At 38.4% G+C, this 20,469-nt stretch overlaps 1 protein-coding gene across 1 annotated transcript in view; it reads left to right on the top strand.

The window, feature by feature from the left end:
* The window catches only part of SASH1 (SAM and SH3 domain containing 1), a 273,426-nt gene that overhangs the window by 178,398 nt on the left and 74,559 nt on the right, over positions 1-20,469 (top strand). Inside the window, 1 exon segment of the mRNA XM_053712110.1 lies at positions 4,792-4,893. Coding sequence (XP_053568085.1) covers positions 4,792-4,893 — 102 coding nt within the window.

Below are 20,469 nucleotides of genomic sequence, written 5' to 3'. Positions count from 1 at the left end.
TAATCTTATACTATAAGACATGTCAGTAGTAAAGATCTATTTAGATCTCTTTTGATCTATTTTAAATTGATCTTACAAAACAGAAAATAAAACATGTGATTGAATAAATTAATTCTGTCAAAAGAATTGTAATTCCATCAAAGTTACTGTTGTTATAAACCCAGATATTTATTTAAAAAAATGAATGTGATTATAAATTAATATGAGTTTCCCCAAATATTAAAGGGATATGAAATCCAACTTTTTACTTTCATGGTTCAAATAAAGCATTACATTTTAAACAACATTCCAATTTACTTCTATTATCTAATTTGCTTGGTTCTCTTGGTATCCATTGTTGAAAAGCATACATAGGTAGATTCAAGAGCTGGGAGCTAGCTGCTGATTGGTGACTGCACATAAATGCCTCTTGGTTAATTTATCAAGCTGCGGTGGACAGGGGCATACATACGCGCCCCTGTCTGCCGCAGCTCGCCTCTGACGGGCTGAATTCCGCTACCGGAATTCAGTATTGCACAACAACGCCGCTCGTGATTGGCTGTGCGCGGGCAGGAGCTGTCAATCTCCCCGGTCGGACAAGACTGGGGCAATTGAAATTCACCACCTAAGACGTGGCGAGAGGTTAGGGAAGCAGCGGTCTAATGACCGCTGCTTGTTAAATACAGACTGCAGCTTCTCTTGTGAGAACCTGCAGTCGTAAAGGGCCGAAGGCTGGCAAAAGCCTTTGATAAATGGACCCCAATGTGTATCATCTCTTTTAAGTGACAAAAATAAATATTTTTCCTACTAAGCCAATATCTGCTGATCATAACAATATAATGGACGGTACATTTTTTTAGACAATCCACTGGTGTTAATTTACATCATTCAGTTTATAATTTTGTTCTTCAATATTTTATATATTACAGGACCATTATTTTCAAATGCATATAATACCTATGTTTGTTGAATCACATTTTATTTTGTTCATATGTGTCAATTATTGCTATATAAAAAGAAATAACCAAATATATAAAATATACAATCAAAATATTCTTGATAACATTAATAAATTATACTGAATAATAAAATTGAAATCAAAATCTTCTAAAGCAATTTTTTAAATAGGAAAGTTGGTATTAAGTCTGGTTCTAAACAATATGCCAAAGATAAATGAAAAAAATCTTTAGAAATGTATCTTATTTTTTAAATTAAAAGCAATTTTTTATTTGATACAATTTATGTGAAAATCTGTACATTATATTAAAAAGGGACAGTCTGGCGGAGCTGATAGCTGAAGCGGCTGGACGTGTTTTCTCTGAGCTTCTGGCTCCAAAACTAAATAGAAGGACTTAATCTTTAATTACTAGCTTTATATAGGATCTACATTTTGGAAAATACTGTTGAACATTCCAGAGTCCAGATTGTTGCCTTGGAGCCGCACATCTAGCCTATGTTATTCAGCACAGCTACATAGTGAATGACCACATGGCGTTAACACCTATTCCTGCAGACAAACCACTCTACAGGTCATTTTGATGTGGCTCACAATCTATGGAGCTTAGGCTACTGCATATTAACCCCCTCCGGGTAACTGGGTTACTAAGCAGCTGGATAACGCTGCTATCCATTAAGATATTCTCAGGCGTCATAGAACCACCTAAGCCGCAACAATGGCGCTGAACCTAAAAGAAACTGAAGCTGTGATTATTAGCTTACTGGAGGACCATTTTAAGAACTGTTTTAATACAGATGGGCCTTGTACTACTGACTATTTTAAGAGCAGCTAACATTACCCCACACCGGAGAGCACCATTGAAGAGGAATAGCCTATAATTTTGCCCCCTGGCCTAGGGGTTGCGCACAGTATCCGGGAGAAGACCCACTTTAAAGAGGCCATGGCACTGCCGATGCCGGACTTTCATACCCCGCATCTAGTCGCAACAATATCGGATCTGCAGCGTGGGGACCTGGCCATCCCTACACAATGCGGCAGCTACTAGAGAGACATTAAAGAAAACCCTGCTTCTCTTCTTCCTACTGCGTCCCTCCTTCACATCTAAACTCATAAAAGGAAAGATGCTTTAAACCACAGAGATCGACTGGTATCCTGAGCTGTGTGAACTTTAACATCCCATATGTGAAGGTGGGGATAGGATAGATCCTTCGTGTGGACCTGTGTTTTTCTAACATTCATTAGCCTGCACAGTACAAAAACTGCTGTAATTATATAAGACTGACTCCATTCTTATGAACAGCACATTTCTAGATATGATATAGGATATTATGGAGTCAATGTTTAACTTGCTAGCATCCCTGATATTTACTCTAACCTATCATGCTTTCTCTTCCCTCAGGAGTAGGGTTAATGTTTGAGACAATGGGTATACTTGAACAATGCAGCTGAACGATAGTCTCCATATGAAGATTTTAGGTCTGATAATAGGAGAGTTATTCAGCATGCACTTTACTCTTTGACTTTGTTTTGTATCCAGTCTCTTATTATTGGTTAGTGTTAATATGCTGCTATATGTTAGTTGTAATCTTGCTGACCTCATACATTATATCTTCAGGGGGATTTAAACTCACTAGTGGTAGTTTCTAGCAACTTGACCATCACTAGTTATCCTTAGCAATTTGTATCAGTTTCTGCCCCAATATACCCAATATACATACATACATTTATGTGCTCTATGACTTTAGTTAGAACAGTTGTGACATTCCATTACTATAAGTCATATAGTCATTTTGTTATTATGTAGGACTCTCTGAAGTAAGCAGAGTGATTAGTTATAAGAGCTTGGTCTTCTCTCCTTGTGTCATATATGAAAGGGGGGACAGGGTAGATCCTGTAAATGAGCCAGTGTTAACCCAATAATCAGCAGGTTGCTCAGGCCCAATATCGTTGTAAGTTTTACTCCATCTGACCGGAATACTTTTTAGATCTGTTGTAGAATGTTTGGAAGTCATTGTTAACCCTTCACAGTTTTGTATGATATTCTGTAATATGTACATGGTATAGACCTCAAGCAGTATACTTTTATGAAGGAGGTTAGATGTCAGCAGTTCTCCCTAGTTATTACATTAGCCTTAAAGACAAATACCATAGTCACTACGCTGACCAGAGTTGTTTTTGCTGTGCTTCTGGCGGCCGGAGGGGCATAGCAACTTTAATATTGTCAGTGACTCGTAAAATAGACACCTCTTATCAGTTACACTAATACATATATACGCTGAAGTCTAGGATTGAAGCTACTAGAATAGATAACTCTTCTAAACGCCTCACACCATATAAGCATATAAACTAGTTATACCTCAGGTATCTCAGTAGATCGTTGGGCTCAATATCAGAATGGTTTGCTCTATACTCCCTACCCTTACTAGCTGGAGGGATGTATCTGTCCCCTAAACTCTCTAACTTGGAGTTAGTCAATACTATATCTTATGGTTTCTTTGTTCTTTAAGGAACAGCCCTTTTGTCAGTAAGGAACAACCCTTTTGTTGATATAACAATTTGCATAAGGTGGTTCTCTAAAGTATTGCTAACCCATTTTTTTCATTCTTCACTCTAAGATATATACCTACATTTTGATACCCCCATAAAGTTATATAATTCCAGACCTGAGAGGTCTATTAAAAGACCTGCATCAAACTAGGGGGTCCCTTGACATTACAATTTTTATTTTAATGTTATCCTTTGAAACATATAAGTGATGTTGAATTATATGCTATTATTATCATCCAAAAAAAGAGGTTTGTTAGCAGAAACCCAATAGTTGTCTCCTCAGTTTCAAATTACCACCTGTAGCGTGAATATTTCCAGTTATTTCTGGAGGTCCAAAAGTGGCCTCTTGCTTCATTCAGGAGGTCTCTAGATGACATACTTTACCTATACTACTCACATGATAGTTGTATTTCTCATGATCTCATCTTGTTGTTTTTATCCGTTGTTTACCTGACATTACTTCATGTGATATGTGTTTCATTTTTATATTGTTGTATGTCTTGGAAGAAACCTTAATAAAAAAATAAATAAAAAAAGGACAGTTTAGTCAAAATGAAACTTTCATTATTCCAATAGGGCTTGTAATTTTAAACAACTTTCCAATTTACTTTTAGCATCACATTTGCTTTGTTCTCTTGGTATTCTTAGTTGAAAGCTAAACCTAGGAAGGCTCATATGCTAATTTCTAAGCCCTTGAAGGCCGCTTATTTTCTGGATGAATTTTAACTGTTTTTCACAACTAGAGGGCATTAGTTTGTGTGTGTCTTATAGATAACCTTGTGCTCACCCTCCTGTGGAGTTTCTTATGAGAGGGCATTGATTGGCTAAAATGCAAGTCTAGCAGAAGAACTGAAATAAAGAGGCAGTATATTAATGTAGCTGTTTTGGTTATGCAAAACTGGGGAATGGGTAATAAAGGGATTATCTATCTTTTTAAGCAATAAGAATTCTGGTGTAGACCGCCCCTTTAATACTGTATTCAGCATGATGCTGTAGAAGATGTACTGTCTGTTTACTGCTGCTGAAACATTCACTGCAAATACTTGCTGCATGTCTCCTAACCTCATTTAACCTTACATCCTGTATAGTGCTGGGAATCTCAAAGCACCAGAAAAAGTCTGAATGTGTTTTAAAGGAAATATGTACTGTAGACATTCATAAAACTAGTTTGTCCTGCACTAAGATAACTAGCTTGCAGAGACAGTATCTAGAATAAAAAGTAGTAAGATAACAGTTTAAACCTGTTATTAACCAATCATCTTCATGCTGTTACAAAATATTATTGCAAATAATTTTGGTCTTTTCAGCTGAAAGAGTATGAATCCCAGAAAACGCCATCAAGCAACCAGGACTCACCAGAAGGGGTTGATGGTTCTTATCCAACCTGTGAAGAGTCTTCTAACTGTAATGTAAGTTTTTATTTATATATATATATATATATATATATATATATATATATATATATATATATTTTATAAATTTATCCTTAATTAATGTGTATAGGTTAAATTTGTTATTCTCTTTAAAGCAATTGTTAAATGATTCCAATAACAAAAAACAAACAAACAACAACTTGGTATAACAAATTCAGTGTCTAACTATAAACATGTCTACTTTTATATTATGATATGGGATTATCATGAAATCGGATTTGAGGCTGCTAGAATTTAAATTATGGATCCTAAAATGTGTGAAACTTATAATGCTCCGCCTCCTCGGTTCATAAAATTTCTCTCTGGCATCAATGTTTTATATATTATTCCCTCTTTCCATATTATTATTGCTATTGGTTAAGATCTGGTTGTCATTTTGCTATTTTATCTGTCTATATACCACTGTATATTAAGATCCACAAGAAGTCATAAGTCAAATATATAGGGTCGATTTATCAACCTCTTTGGCAGGCTTTCGCCTGCCTACGACTGCAGGGTCTCACAAGAGAACCTGCATGCCGTATTTAACAAGCAGTAGTCATCAGACCGCTGCTTCCCTACCCTTTCTCGTCCGACCAGGAAGATTGACAGCTCCTGCCCAAGCGTGATTGGCTGTGCGCGGGCAGGGGGCGGCGTTGCACATGAGCGCAAAATAGCCAGAGGCGAGCTGCGGCAGATAGGGGCGCATATGTGCGCCCCTGTCCGCCTCAGCTTGATAAATCGACCCTATAGTGTTGATTATTTTTTCATGCAACATGAAATAATATTAAGGAATACCGACATCTTGTAAACCTATTTAGTGGGATTCTCAATAGTGATATCTTCTAGATCAAATGTATTTAAATAAGAAATAAAACAGCTGGTTGATAGTTCTTTTACATAGCTTCTTTCATAACTATGTTTACATCTTTGGAAGTGACACTTAAAGGGACATTAAACACAAAATGTTTATTTCATGATTCAGGTAGAGAATACAATTTTAAAGTGAAAGTCAATACTAGCGTTGTACAAATGCTAGGATTGACTATTGAAACAAATAAAGGGGACCATTCATGAAGTATAAGATACTTTATGTAGAAAGCTCATTTATTTGTTTTAATCAATTGCCTCTTAGACAATAGCCGTGCGGTAAATCTGGCTCCCATCGGCGCCAAGCTGGATTTACCGCATGGCTATTGGCTAAGAGGTGAAAACGTCACCTCTTAGCAAAAATTTTTTTAGCCGTGGGCTGCTATAGCAGCTAAGAACAGCGTTTGATTGAAACAAATAAAGGAGCTTTCTACATTAAGTATCTTATACTTCATGAATAAAAGTCCCCCTCATTTGTTTCAATAGTCAATTCTAGCGTTTGTAAAATATCTTGTGTATAAACTGTTAATCAAATCCAAATATAACTAGGGTTTCTTTTAGAAAGGACCAGCTCAGCCTATCGAATGCTTTCTCGGCATCCATTGATAGGAATACCGAGGAGATCCGATATGTCGATACATAATCTGCTATATTCAGGATTTTAGTGGTATTGTCCCTTGCTTCCCTAAAAGGGGTGAAACCCACTTGGTCGAGATGTATTAAGTTGGGGAGAATTTTATTTATTCGAGAGGCAATGATTTTGGCGTATATTTTAATATCCACGTTTAGTAGAGATATTGGCCTAAATGCAGAAGGTGAATCAGCTTGTTTTCCCGGTTTGGGGATGACTACAACATGAGCCTCCAACATCTGAGGTGGAAAGGAGGCATCCTGGGAGATATCGTTAAAAACCCTGCACAGATTGGGAGAAAGGATTTCCGAGAATAAGTGGTAATATTTAGTAGTAAAGCTGGGCCAGGGCTTTTCCCTTTATTCAAAGATTTTACAGTGTGTACAATTTCCTACGTGGATATTGGGGCGTTTAGGTCCGCTAATTGTTCAGTGCCTAGTTGTGGTGTATGGCAATTTTGTAGGTAGGCTTTTATGCTAGAAGACTCTTGGTGGGCAACATTGCCAGGGTATAGGTTATAAAGATTTGCATAGTATGTATGAAACGCCTTTAGTATAGCGGAAGAGGTTTTAAGTGAAGTGCGACTGTCCAGGCGAAGCTCATAAATGTGGTGTTTAAGTCTTTTATTCTTTAAGGCCCGTGCTAATAATTTCACCGCTCTATTACTTTCATAATAGAACATATTGTTTTCTGTTTCAGTGTGTAATATTCTATTTGTAAGTAGTTATCTAACGCATTTCTAGCATTTCTACCTGTGTTAATAATTCTGAGTTTAAGGGCGATTGTTTATGTAAGTACTCTAACTTTGAGTATCTGGACGTTAGTTCCTGAAAAGCTATTCTTTGGGATTTCCCAATCTGGGCCTTTAATTTTATAAGTTCACCTCGTATTAGGCATTTGTGCGCTTCCCAAATAGCTATTAGTCGAAGGGTTATTAATTTGGAAATATTCTATAAGTGCATCCTGGAGTTTCTGTATTATTTGAGGGTTACTAAGGATAGTGTCATCTAACTTCCAGATGAAAGGGCCTGTTGGTTCGTCTGACCATTGGAATTGTAACTTTACTCCAGTATGATCGGACCAAGCCGTTGGGATAATGTTACATTTGGTCACCGTAGCTAAGCCCTCTTGGTCTGTAAAGATATAGTCTAACCTACTGTATGATTTGTTAGGGTGGGAGAAAAAAGTAAAGTCCCTTTTTTTGGGGTGCACAAAACGCCAGGTGTCGTATAATTTATGTATTTTCAAGTTTTTCCATAACAGTGCCGCTGTTTTATTTGGGTGTTTAATATGGGTGTTAGTGCTATCCATTGCAGGTTGTAAAGGTTTATCAAAGTCATCCCCCAAGTATATTGGACCTTTTGAATTATCCAGTAAACGGTTAAACATGGTAAAGAAGAATTTTTTTTGGTCCGTGTTAGGGGCATATACATTTATTAGAGTAATAGGTCTGCCAAAAAGGCGGCCGACCAAGCGCAGAAACCTGCATTCAGTGTCTGCCAGTTTTTGTATCAGTGTGAAGGAAATGGAATTTTTAAATAAGATACTGACTCCACCTTTTTTATTAGGACCTGAGCTGTGATAGTGCTGAGTATATGTTGATCCAAAATATTTGGGTCCTCTTTTATGTCTAAAATGCGTTTCCTGCAAAAACAATATGTCTACCTGGCATTTAGCGGCATCTGATAGGGCTTTGGACCGTTTACAGGGCGAGTTAAGTCCCCTAGCGTTTTGCGTCAATAGGGAAATAGGGTGTATATGTTCTAATCGTGAGGGTGACATAGGAACATATTGGAATTATAAAGATAATGTTGAAGGGGGTATCCACAAGTTTGGGTCCCATGTGATAGGAATTCGGCCATGACTGTAGCATATTTTGTCACACTATATATGAACACAGCATCAATAATACATGAAAAATAAAAAAACAAGCAAGAAATACAATAACATTTCAATAACAACAACAATATTAGTAATAAGTACATTTCTCTCAACCTACAATAAGGTTTAAAGAGATTAAATAAATGGGGTAAGCATCGGATTAGGGTCTTTTTCAACAATAAACAAACAATGTACAGCAAGTCTGTACTAGATATATACTCTACTCTCAGAATACAATAACCAAATATTAAGAGTAGTGTTCCTCAATTGTATTAGGAAGTCAATTTGATCCTCGTAAGGAATCTTTTCAATTTAAGGTAACATAATACCTGAATTTTTCTAGAGGGTCCGTGGTTTCCAGTAATCCATTATAAAAGTTTGCTTTCATCCTGGGCTTGACTCTGCTGGAGAGGGCCCCTTTTGTGAATGAGAATGGTTAGCTTTGTCAACCATTTTATAAGGAGTTAGGTTTAAAGGGACAATATCATATTTAAAGCACATACCTTGTATTTGAAGAAATGTATGTGATATTTTGTCTGTTTTGAGTAGAAAAACTAAATGCATGATGGCCAATGGGAAAATAGATTTGTTTCTTAGGTTTTCTTTTTCTTTTCTTTTAGTTTTTCCTTTCTCACAAACTTGAGGAAATACCAACATAGCAAGATTTTTCCGTTATAGACTTCTATGTATATGTAATAATATGTAGCAGAATTTTATCATGAATACTTTATTGAGCCTAAAGAGATTTGAGAGCTTATTCAAAGACTGAAATGAAGAACAAGTCAAGTTGTTCTTGAATTAGCACACAATGGTTTCCTTTCATCAGAGTTATATCATGACTAACAAGAGCAATCTGATTCTACACTTTTATTTTTATTTTTATTTTCTAGCCCTTTAATTTAAGTGCTACAATCTCACGGATATTCACTATTACATAACAAAATTTTGGTCTTTTAAGTGAGACCTTAAGTTTTAATGGACCAACATAAAAATGTAAAATTCCATATATACATATATATTCATCCAAAGCAATTCACTACTAAGACAAATGGATTCTTCAAATAAGAGCATTTTTTATGAAATACACATAAACTGTCTCCAAGGGCCTTTTAAAAATATTTCTATAATGCCATTGACGCACAAGGTTTTTTAAACATATGTCCTATAGCCTCTAATTGAATGGAACATCACTACTGTTGATTATGTCCTGGATTTTTTTTAGCCCCTGGATTTATGGAGAAAATAGCAGCCACGCTTTTCTTTTCATGGAAAAAGTAACTCTCATGTAGCTAAGCTTTGAGGTAGCCTTGATAACTGCATATTATCTCTAAGTTGCGCTTATTTAGAATCCAAATGGACAAGGAACTGCATCACTTGGCAACCTACAAGGTATTTCATGGTGAAACTCAAACGCTTTCTACTACCAGAAGAAGTGTACCACATAGCTCATACTCACAAGAGTATACTGATTTGTATTTGTCATGTTAGTCTAGCTATGAACGCTTGGTTTATATGACTTTGTAAAACCTTGGTCAGTTTTATCTTGTCTTAATAGGCGTGCTCTGTGATTATTATTAATAAGCATGCATTTGTAGTATGCACAGCAAACTTAAATTATACATTTCTCTTTTTTCTATTTTTTGGGGAAGTAAATTAATTTGTTCTGCTGCTTGTTAAATCAATAACACTGTGGCTCATTTCTCCAACATAGGTGTGTCCGGTCCACGGCGTCATCCTTACTTGTGGGATATTCTCTTCCCCAACAGGAAATGGCAAAGAGCCCAGCAAAGCTGGTCACATGATCCCTCCTAGGCTCCGCCTACCCCAGTCATTCTCTTTGCCGTTGTACAGGCAACATCTCCACGGAGATGGCTTAGAGTTTTTTAGTGTTTAACTGTAGTTTTTCATTATTCAATCAAGAGTTTGTTATTTTCAAATAGTGCTGGTACGTACTATTTACTCAGAAACAGAAAAGAGATGAAGAATTCTGTTTGTATGAGGAAAATGATTTTAGCAACCGTAACTAAAATCCATGGCTGTTCCACACAGGACTGTTGAGAGCAATTAACTTCAGTTGGGGGAACAGTTTGCAGTCTCTTGCTGCTTGAGGTATGACACATTCTAACAAGACGATGTAATGCTGGAAGCTGTCATTTTCCCTATGGGATCCGGTAAGCCATGTTTATTACGATTGTAAATAAGGGCTTCACAAGGGCTTATTTAAACTGTAGACTTTTTTTGGGCTAAATCGATTGATATTAACACTTATTTAGCCTTGAGGAATCATTTATTCTGGGTATTTTGATTTAATAATATCGGCAGGCACTGTTTTAGACACCTTATTCTTTAGGGGCTTTCCCAAAGCATAGGCAGAGTCTCATTTTCGCGCCGGTGTTGCGCACTTGTTTTTGAGAGGCATGGCATGCAGTCGCATGTGAGAGGAGCTCTGATACTTATAAAAGACTTCTGAAGGCGTCATTTGGTATCGTATTCCCCTTTGGGTTTGGTTGGGTCTCAGCAAAGCAGATACCAGGGACTGTAAAGGGGTTTAAAGCTTAAAACGGCTCCGGTTCCGTTATTTTAAGGGTTAAAGCTTCCAAAATTGGTGTGCAATATTTTCAAGGCTTTAAGACGCTGTGGTGAAAATTTGGTGAATTTTGAACAATTCCTTCATGTTTTTTCGCAATTGCAGTAATAAAGTGTGTTCAGTTTAAAATTTAAAGTGACAGTAACGGTTTTATTTTAAAACGTTTTTTGTACTTTCTGATCAAGTTTATGCCTGTTTAACATGTCTGAACTACCAGATAGACTGTGTTCTGAATGTGGGGAAGCCAGAATTCCTATTCATTTAAATAAATGTGATTTATGTGATAATGACAATGATGCCCAAGATGATTCCTCAAGTGAGGGGAGTAAGCATGGTACTGCATCATTCCCTCCTTCGTCTACACGAGTCTTGCCCACTCAGGAGGCCCCTAGTACATCTAGCGCGCCAATACTCCTTACTATGCAACAATTAACGGCTGTAATGGATAATTCTGTCAAAAACATTTTAGCCAAAATGAACCCTTGTCAGCGTAAGCGTGGCTGCTCTGTTTTAGTTACTGAAGAGCATGACGACGCTGATATTAATATCTCTGAAGGGCCCCTAACCCAATCTGAGGGGGCCAGGGAGGTTTTGTCTGAGGGAGAAATTACTGATTTAGGGAACATTTCTCAGCAGGCTGAATCTGATGTGATTACATTTAAATTTAAATTGGAACATCTCCGCATTTTGCTTAAGGAGGTATTATCCACTCTGGATGATTGTGAAAATTTAGTCATCCCAGAGAAACTATGTAAAATGGACAAGTTCCTAGAGGTGCCGGGGCTCCCAGAAGCTTTTCCTATACCCAAGCGGGTGGCGGACATTGTTAATAAAGAATGGGAAAGGCCCGGTATTCCTTTCGTCCCTCCCCCCATATTTAAAAAATTGTTTCCTATGGTCGACCCCAGAAAGGACTTATGGCAGTCAGTCCCCAAGGTCGAGGGAGCGGTTTCTACTTTAAACAAACGCACCACTATTCCCATAGAGGATAGTTGTGCTTTCAAAGATCCTATGGATAAAAAATTAGAAGGTTTGCTTAAAAAGATGTTTGTTCAGCAGGGTTACCTTCTACAACCCATTTCATGCATTGTCCCTGTCACTACAGCCGCATATTTCTGGTTTGATGAACTGCTTAAGGTGCTCGATAGTGACTCTCCTCCTTATGAGGAGATTATGGACAGAATCAATGCTCTCAAATTGGCTAATTCTTTCACTCTAGACGCCTCTTTGCAATTGGCTAAGTTAGCGGCTAAGAACTCTGGGTTTGCTATTGTGGCGCGCAGAGCGCTTTGGTTGAAATCTTGGTCGGCTGATGCGTCTTCCAAGAACAAGCTACTAAACATTCCTTTCAAGGGGAAAACGCTGTTTGGTCCTGACTTGAAAGAGATTATCTCTGATATCACTGGGGGTAAGGGCCACGCCCTTCCTCAGGATCGGCCCTTCAAGGCAAAAAATAGACCTAATTTTCGTCCCTTTCGTAAAAACGGACCAGCCCAAGGTGCTACGTCCTCTAAGCAAGAGGGTAATACTTCTCAGGCCAAGCCAGCTTGGAGACCAATGCAAGGCTGGAACAAGGGAAAGCAGGCCAAGAAACCTGCCACTGCTACCAAGACAGCATGAAATATTGGCCCCCGATCCGGGACCGGATCTGGTGGGGGGCAGACTCTCTCTCTTCGCTCAGGCTTGGGCAAGAGATGTTCTGGATCCTTGGGCGCTAGAAATAGTCTCCCAGGGTTATCTTCTGGAATTCAAGGGACTTCCCCCAAGGGGGAGGTTCCACAAGTCGCAGTTGTCTTCAGACCACATAAAAAGACAGGCGTTCTTACATTGCGTAGAAGACCTGTTAAAAATGGGAGTAATTCATCCTGTTCCATTAAGAGAACAAGGGATGGGGTTCTACTCCAATCTGTTCATAGTTCCCAAAAAAGAGGGAACGTTCAGACCAATCCTAGATCTCAAGATCTTAAACAAATTTCTCAAGGTCCCATCGTTCAAGATGGAAACCATTCGAACTATCCTTCCTTCCATCCAGGAAGGTCAATTTATGACCACGGTGGATTTAAAGGATGCGTATCTACATATTCCTATCCACAAGGAACATCATCGGTTCCTAAGGTTTGCATTCCTGGACAAACATTACCAGTTCGTGGCGCTTCCTTTCGGATTAGCCACTGCTCCAAGGATTTTCACAAAGGTACTAGGGTCCCTTCTAGCGGTGCTAAGACCAAGGGGCATTGCAGTAGTACCTTACCTGGACGACATTCTGATTCAAGCGTCGTCCCTTCCTCAAGCAAAGGCTCACACGGACATTGTCCTGGCCTTTCTCAGATCTCACGGCTGGAAAGTGAACGTGGAAAAGAGTTCTCTATCCCCGTCAACAAGGGTTCCCTTCTTGGGAACAATTATAGACTCCTTAGAAATGAGGATCTTTCTAACAGAGGCCAGAAAAACAAAGCTTCTGGACTCTTGTCGGATACTTCATTCCGTTCCTCTTCCTTCCATAGCTCAGTGCATGGAAGTGATCGGGTTGATGGTGGCGGCGATGGACATAGTTCCTTTTGCGCGCATTCATCTAAGACCATTACAACTGTGCATGCTCAGTCAGTGGAATGGGGACTATACAGACTTGTCTCCGAAGATGCAAGTAAATCAGAGGACCAGAGACTCACTCCGTTGGTGGCTGTCCCTGGACAATCTGTCTCAAGGGATGATGTTCCACAGACCAGAGTGGGTCATTGTCACGACCGACGCCAGTCTGATAGGCTGGGGCGCGGTCTGGGGATCCCTGAAAGCTCAGGGTCTTTGGTCTCGGGAAGAATCTCTTCTACCGATAAATATTCTGGAACTGAGAGCGATATTCAATGCGCTCCAGGCCTGGCCCCAGCTTGCGAGGACCAGGTTCATACGGTTTCAATCAGACAACATGACGACTGTTGCGTACATCAACCATCAGGGGGGAACAAGGAGTTCCCTAGCGATGGAAGAAGTAACCAAAATTATTCTTTGGGCGGAGTCTCACTCCTGCCACCTGTCTGCTATCCACATCCCAGGAGTGGAAAATTGGGAAGCGGATTTTCTGAGTCGTCAGACATTGCATCCGGGGGAGTGGGAACTCCATCCGGAAATCTTTGCCCAAGTCACTCACCTGTGGGGCATTCCAGACATGGATCTGATGGCCTCTCGTCAGAACTTCAAAGTTCCTTGCTACGGGGCCAGATCCAGGGATCCCAAGGCGGCTCTAGTGGATGCACTAGTAGCACCTTGGACCTTCAAACTAGCTTATGTGTTCCCGCCATTTCCTCTCATCCCCAGGCTGATAGCCAGGATCAAGCAGGAGAGGGCGTCGGTGATCTTGATAGCTCCTGCGTGGCCACGCAGGACTTGGTATGCAGATCTGGTGAATATGTCATCGGCTCCACCTTGGAAGCTACCTTTGAGACGAGACCTTCTTGTTCAGGGTCCGTTCGAACATCCGAATCTGGTTTCACTCCAGCTGACTGCTTGGAGATTGAACGCTTGATTTTATCGAAGCGAGGATTCTCAGATTCTGTGATCGATACTCTTGTTCAGGCCAGAAAGCCTGTGACTAGAAAGATTTACCACAAAATTTGGAAAAAATATATCTGTTGGTGTGAATCTAAAGGATTCCCTTGGGACAAGGTTAAGATTCCTAGGATTCTATCCTTCCTTCAAGAAGGATTGGAAAAAGGATTATCTGCAAGTTCCCTGAAGGGACAGATTTCTGCCTTGTCGGTATTACTTCACAAAAAGCTGGCAGCTGTGCCAGATGTTCAAGCCTTTGTTCAGGCTCTGGTTAGAATCAAGCCTGTTTACAAACCTTTGACTCCTCCTTGGAGTCTCAATTTAGTTCTTTCAGTTCTTCAGGGGGTTCCGTTTGAACCCTTACATTCCGTTGATATTAAGTTATTATCTTGGAAAGTTTTGTTTTTAGTTGCGATTTCTTCTGCTAGAAGAGTCTCAGAATTATCTGCTCTGCAGTGTTCTCCTCCTTATCTGGTGTTCCATGCAGATAAGGTGGTTTTACGTACTAAACCTGGTTTTCTTCCAAAAGTTGTTTCTAACAAAAACATTAACCAGGAGATTATCGTACCTTCTCTGTGTCCAAAACCAGTTTCAAAGAAGGAACGTTTGTTGCACAATTTGGATGTTGTTCGCGCTCTAAAATTCTATTTAGATGCTACAAAGGATTTTAGACAAACATCTTCCTTGTTTGTTGTTTATTCAGGTAAAAGGAGAGGTCAAAAAGCAACTTCTACCTCTCTCTCTTTTTGGATTAAAAGCATCATCAGATTGGCTTACGAGACTGCCGGACGGCAGCCTCCCGAAAGAATCACAGCTCATTCCACTAGGGCTGTGGCTTCCACATGGGCCTTCAAGAACGAGGCTTCTGTTGATCAGATATGTAGGGCAGCGACTTGGTCTTCACTGCACACTTTTACCAAATTTTACAAGTTTGATACTTTTGCTTCTTCTGAGGCTATTTTTGGGAGAAAGGTTTTGCAAGCCGTGGTGCCTTCCATTTAGGTGACCTGATTTGCTCCCTCCCTTCATCCGTGTCCTAAAGCTTTGGTATTGGTTCCCACAAGTAAGGATGACGCCGTGGACCGGACACACCTATGTTGGAGAAAACAGAATTTATGTTTACCTGATAAATTTCTTTCTCCAACGGTGTGTCCGGTCCACGGCCCGCCCGGGTTTTTTTAATCAGGTCTGATATTTTATTTTCTTTAACTACAGTCACCACGGTACCATATGGTTTCTCCTATGCAAATATTCCTCCTTAACGTCGGTCGAATGACTGGGGTAGGCGGAGCCTAGGAGGGATCATGTGACCAGCTTTGCTGGGCTCTTTGCCATTTCCTGTTGGGGAAGAGAATATCCCACAAGTAAGGATGACGCCGTGGACCGGACACACCGTTGGAGAAAGAAATTTATCAGGTAAACATAAATTCTGTTTTTTTTAGGATACAATAAAGGGACAGTCTACTACCCATTCTTCAGCTTTGTGCACAACCAACATTGATATATTAAAGGCACATGAAACCATTTTTTTTATTATTTCATGATTCAGATAGAGCATGCACTTTTAAGCAACTTTCTAATTTACTCCTATTATCAAATTTCTTCATTCTCTTGGTATCTTTATTTGAAAAAGCAGGATTGTAAGCTTAGGAGCCGGTCCATTATTGGTTAAGCACCTGGGTAGCGCTTGCTGATTGGTGGCTACATTTAGGGGGCAGTCTCAAGAGGGTTAGATACACGGTAATCACAGACGTAAAAAGTATATTAATATAACAGTGTTGGTTATGCAAAACTGGGGAACAGGTAATAAAGGGATTATCTATCTTTTTAAACAATAATCATTTTCGGGTAGACTGTCCCTTTAACCAGAAAGTATGAACGGGGAAACAAAAAGACTAAAACACATTTTAAAGATTAATTTGTTTTCCCTGTGTTCAGTTCTAATTTCACATCTCTTGCAACTAAAGTGCTGCAACAATGTTTCACATACACCAAGTTCTTGTCTCCTTTGACATCACTACTCAATTGGTCATTTATAGTTTGTTATGATTACGGTTAATGTCAGGGTTGTGGTTAATGATGGAGTTAACCTGTTATATGCCACAGAGTACTTTAGCTCATTAGCTTGACCAGGTAAAATTGTGATAGTTAAATAAATACAGGTCCATTGTCCACAAAAAACCTAAAATACCAAATCAAGGGGTGATAATATTAAGTCAGAGGGTAACAGATACAGGAGAAATGTGAAGAAACAGTTATTTACGGAAAGGGTTGTGGATTCATGGGGGCCGAATTATCAAGCTCCGAATGGAGCTTGATGCCCCTGTTTCCGTGCGAGCCTTCAGGCTTGCCGGAAACTGCAGTTATGAAGCAGCGGTCTAAAGATCACTGCTCCATAACTTGTCCGCCTGCTCTGAGGCTGCGGATATCAATCCGCCCGATCCTATACGATTGGGCTTATTGACACCCCTGCTAGTGGCCGATTGGCCGCGAATCTGCAGGGGACGGCATTGCACAAGCAGTTCACAAGATTTGCTTGTGCAATGATAAATCATCAATGTCTGTCGGACATGATCCACTGAGCGGGTCATGTCGGACACACCAATAATAAATCAGCCCCCATGGAATAAACTTCCAATAGAAATTGTAAACCCAAGGAAAAATAATTAAATAATAATTTAAAATAATTTATAAATGCCTGGGACACATATAAGGCTACCCTAAAAAATAAGTAATATGTCATATGTGTAGACTTGGTTGTCCTTTTGGTTCTTATCTACTGTTTTGTTTTTAATGTCCTGAAAATGTAATCTCACTTAAGTTTACGTAACTGGGCCAGTATATTAGCTAACAATATTATTATATCATAGGTATGTAAAATAAGTTATTAATTATTAAAAACTGAGGATCGAAGGGATAGAAATCTTTGTAACCAGTCATACATAAAAATGAATGTTTTATAAAGATGAATATAAAGTTTATTAAATGTACTTACTTTGATTATAAATGAAGCTTCTAAGTATGTGAAATCTTTATATTTATTTTTCATAAAATCTGAGGCAACGAATGCCTATAAAAGTGGGCATCACTTTCTAAATATGCATAACTGAAGCAGTGGCACCATCTTAATTATCATATTGATGGTCTGAGCTGGGGTTAAACATTGCATGCGCACTAGCGTTTTTGAAGAATTGCTTGTGCACTTCTGCTGTATTGACAGCCACTCCCTCTGACTGAGACCTCACAAACCTCTTGTTATGCTTCTGGCACTTTGTGGATGATGCGCTCAAGGCAGAGCATAGATAAGAACACATATTCGCATGCGCGAGTCATGGGTATAGACAAACTGCGCATGCGGGGCACCTTGATGGTTCTACCCAAGTAGACCACCGTTATAGGGCTGCTATAATGAGCTTAATGGTGGGTTTGGCAGACATTTTATAACAGAAAAAATAGGTAAACCCTTTAAAACATTTAAAATAGATAAATTACAAAAAGTATTTATATTCCACAATGTTTTTAATAATTAAGAAATATTTTTTGGGTTTACTATCCCTTCAATAAAGCATCAATAAAACTGTTATTTATGAACAATCACTCACTCAAACACACAAGCATACATTCATTTTGTGTTGAAATTTTAAACAACTTCATTTTTTAATAGAATGCAGAATATTCAACAGAAAATGTGGTATGAGAACATATTTAAGAACATATGTTTTCTGTCCCCCAAGAGTGTTTTAAATGTAATCCACTTGAACAGGAAATATTTCCACTGAAAAAAAAATGAATGACATCAGAAGCTCCAAGCAAAGCAGTGAGGGAAACATCTGCATTTGTATGTTTTAGAGTTTAATTTCTGTTATTGTAGGAAACAACATTTAATAACTAACAAAAACTCTTTATAGATTAGGTATACACTGTATGTTTAACATTTATTGGAACCCCAAAGTGTCCTTCTTTACTTATCATAAAGGTCCACCAAGAATGTCTTCCAAGAACAGTCACAACAAACTTTTAAAATGCAATTATTACTAAAATGAAATAATAAATGTATTTATTTTGCTAAATATATTGATCATGATATAGGGCCCCATTTATCAAGATGCAAAAGGTAACATTGTGCTCTCTCCCATGGAGTTGTGCAGCACACACCACTAATTGGCTAAAATGCAAGCCAATAGATAATTAATAAATAGCCATGGGAAAAGGGGGCTGTCAGAAGAGGCTTAGATACAAGGTAATCACAGAGGTAAAAAGTATGATAATATAACCATGTTGGTTGTGCAAAACTGGGGAATGGGTAATAAAGGGATTATCTATCTTTTTAAACAATAAGCATTTTTTAGTAGACTGTCCCTTTAAGACCTTTGTTGCTTAACATGCTTAACACCTAAAATATGGCGGATTTAAATCATCCCAATCCAATCGGGATAATTGACAGCTCCTGCTAGTGGCCGCTAGGAAACAGGGGGTGGCTTGCACAAGCAGTGCTTGTGCAATGTTAAATGGCAGCAAGGTCCGGTGGACATGATTCGTGGTGGGGAATCATATTCGCCCAACCTTTCATAAATAGAGCCCATAGAGTAAAAATATTGGATGGTAAATTTCTTTGCTGGCTTTCAATAGAAATGTATCTATTAGTAAGACCTGTGTTTTTACAGCCTTGTTAAATTATACAGTACAAAGATTCTCGGTAAAAGAATGATATTGCCTCAGGCATATAGAGCTTAAATGCCCTTCAATTTTAAATACAATTAAGAATAATTATCCATCAGCTCCATTCTCATTTCTTATTTATTCACTCTTGTGGACTGGTGTTAGGCTAGGTAACATATTCAATTTAAAAAATAGAAAAAAAGAGTTTCACTAGGAGAACAGAACTTGACAGTCAAAACAAAGTTATATATATATATATATATATATATATATATATATATATATACATACATACATACATACATACATACATACACACATACATACACACATACACACATACATACATATGTATGTATATATATACTGTATATATAGTCTTCATAAAAATATGTGATGGTTTATCCTGGTCAGCAGGGGGAGCTTTAGGTCATTACCTTTGTGTTGAGCTAGCTGAACACCTCAAGACAAGAGACATATAAGTGCCCCCACCAATCACAATCTAGCTCCCAGTAGTGCCCCTGAGCCTACATAGATATGCTTTTCAACAAAGAATACCAAGGAAACTAAGCCAACTTGATAATAGAAGTAAAATGGAAAGTTGTTTAAAATTGCATGCTCTATCTGAATCATGAAAGTTTAATTTTGATGTTACTGTCCCTTGAACACAAAACTCACCTATTGATTTTTAAACAAATGACATAAAATGCTGTACCAGTGACATTTTAAACCAATGTTTTTATATCTGAACGAATTTATTAAAAAGAGACACGGAGACAGATGCTACTGCAAGATTTGTTATGTCTGCCAAAATCTTTACTTATTTTATAAACAATAAACTTCAATGCAATGCTCTTTAGCTCACTTAGAAGCTTGTCCCGCATTTCTAGATGGTTGGCTAAAACAAATACGTTTTAATGTATTACTCAAATATTATTTTCCATTCATATTACACTTTGTATTCTATGTTTTACACAATAAATATGAATGTCAAAATACACAGCTACATAAAGAATACTAAATAGGAAGTCTTAAAGGGACAGTCCACTTTTTTTGTTTTTATTGTTTAAAAAGATAAATAAAGCCTTTACTTCCCCTTACCCAGCTTTGCACAACCAACATTTTTATATTAATATAGTTTATACCATTTAAACCTCTAAATCTCTTTTCACAGCCAGACAGTGCTATTTCATGTGTGCCATATAGATAATAACATGCTCAATTCCTTGGAGTTATTCATGAGTCAGCACTAATTGGCTAAAATGCAAGTTTGTAAATAGCACATAAGGGGGCAGTCTGCAGAGGCTTATTAATATAACAGTGTTGGTTACGCAAAACTGGGGAATGGGTGATCAGGGATTATCTATATTTTTAAACAATATTTTTTTGGGGGTAGATTGTC

This window comes from Bombina bombina, chromosome 4 (assembly GCF_027579735.1).
Source record: "Bombina bombina isolate aBomBom1 chromosome 4, aBomBom1.pri, whole genome shotgun sequence".
Classification (NCBI taxonomy): Eukaryota; Metazoa; Chordata; class Amphibia; order Anura; family Bombinatoridae; genus Bombina; species Bombina bombina.
This window is presented reverse-complemented; position numbering and strand designations above follow the sequence as displayed.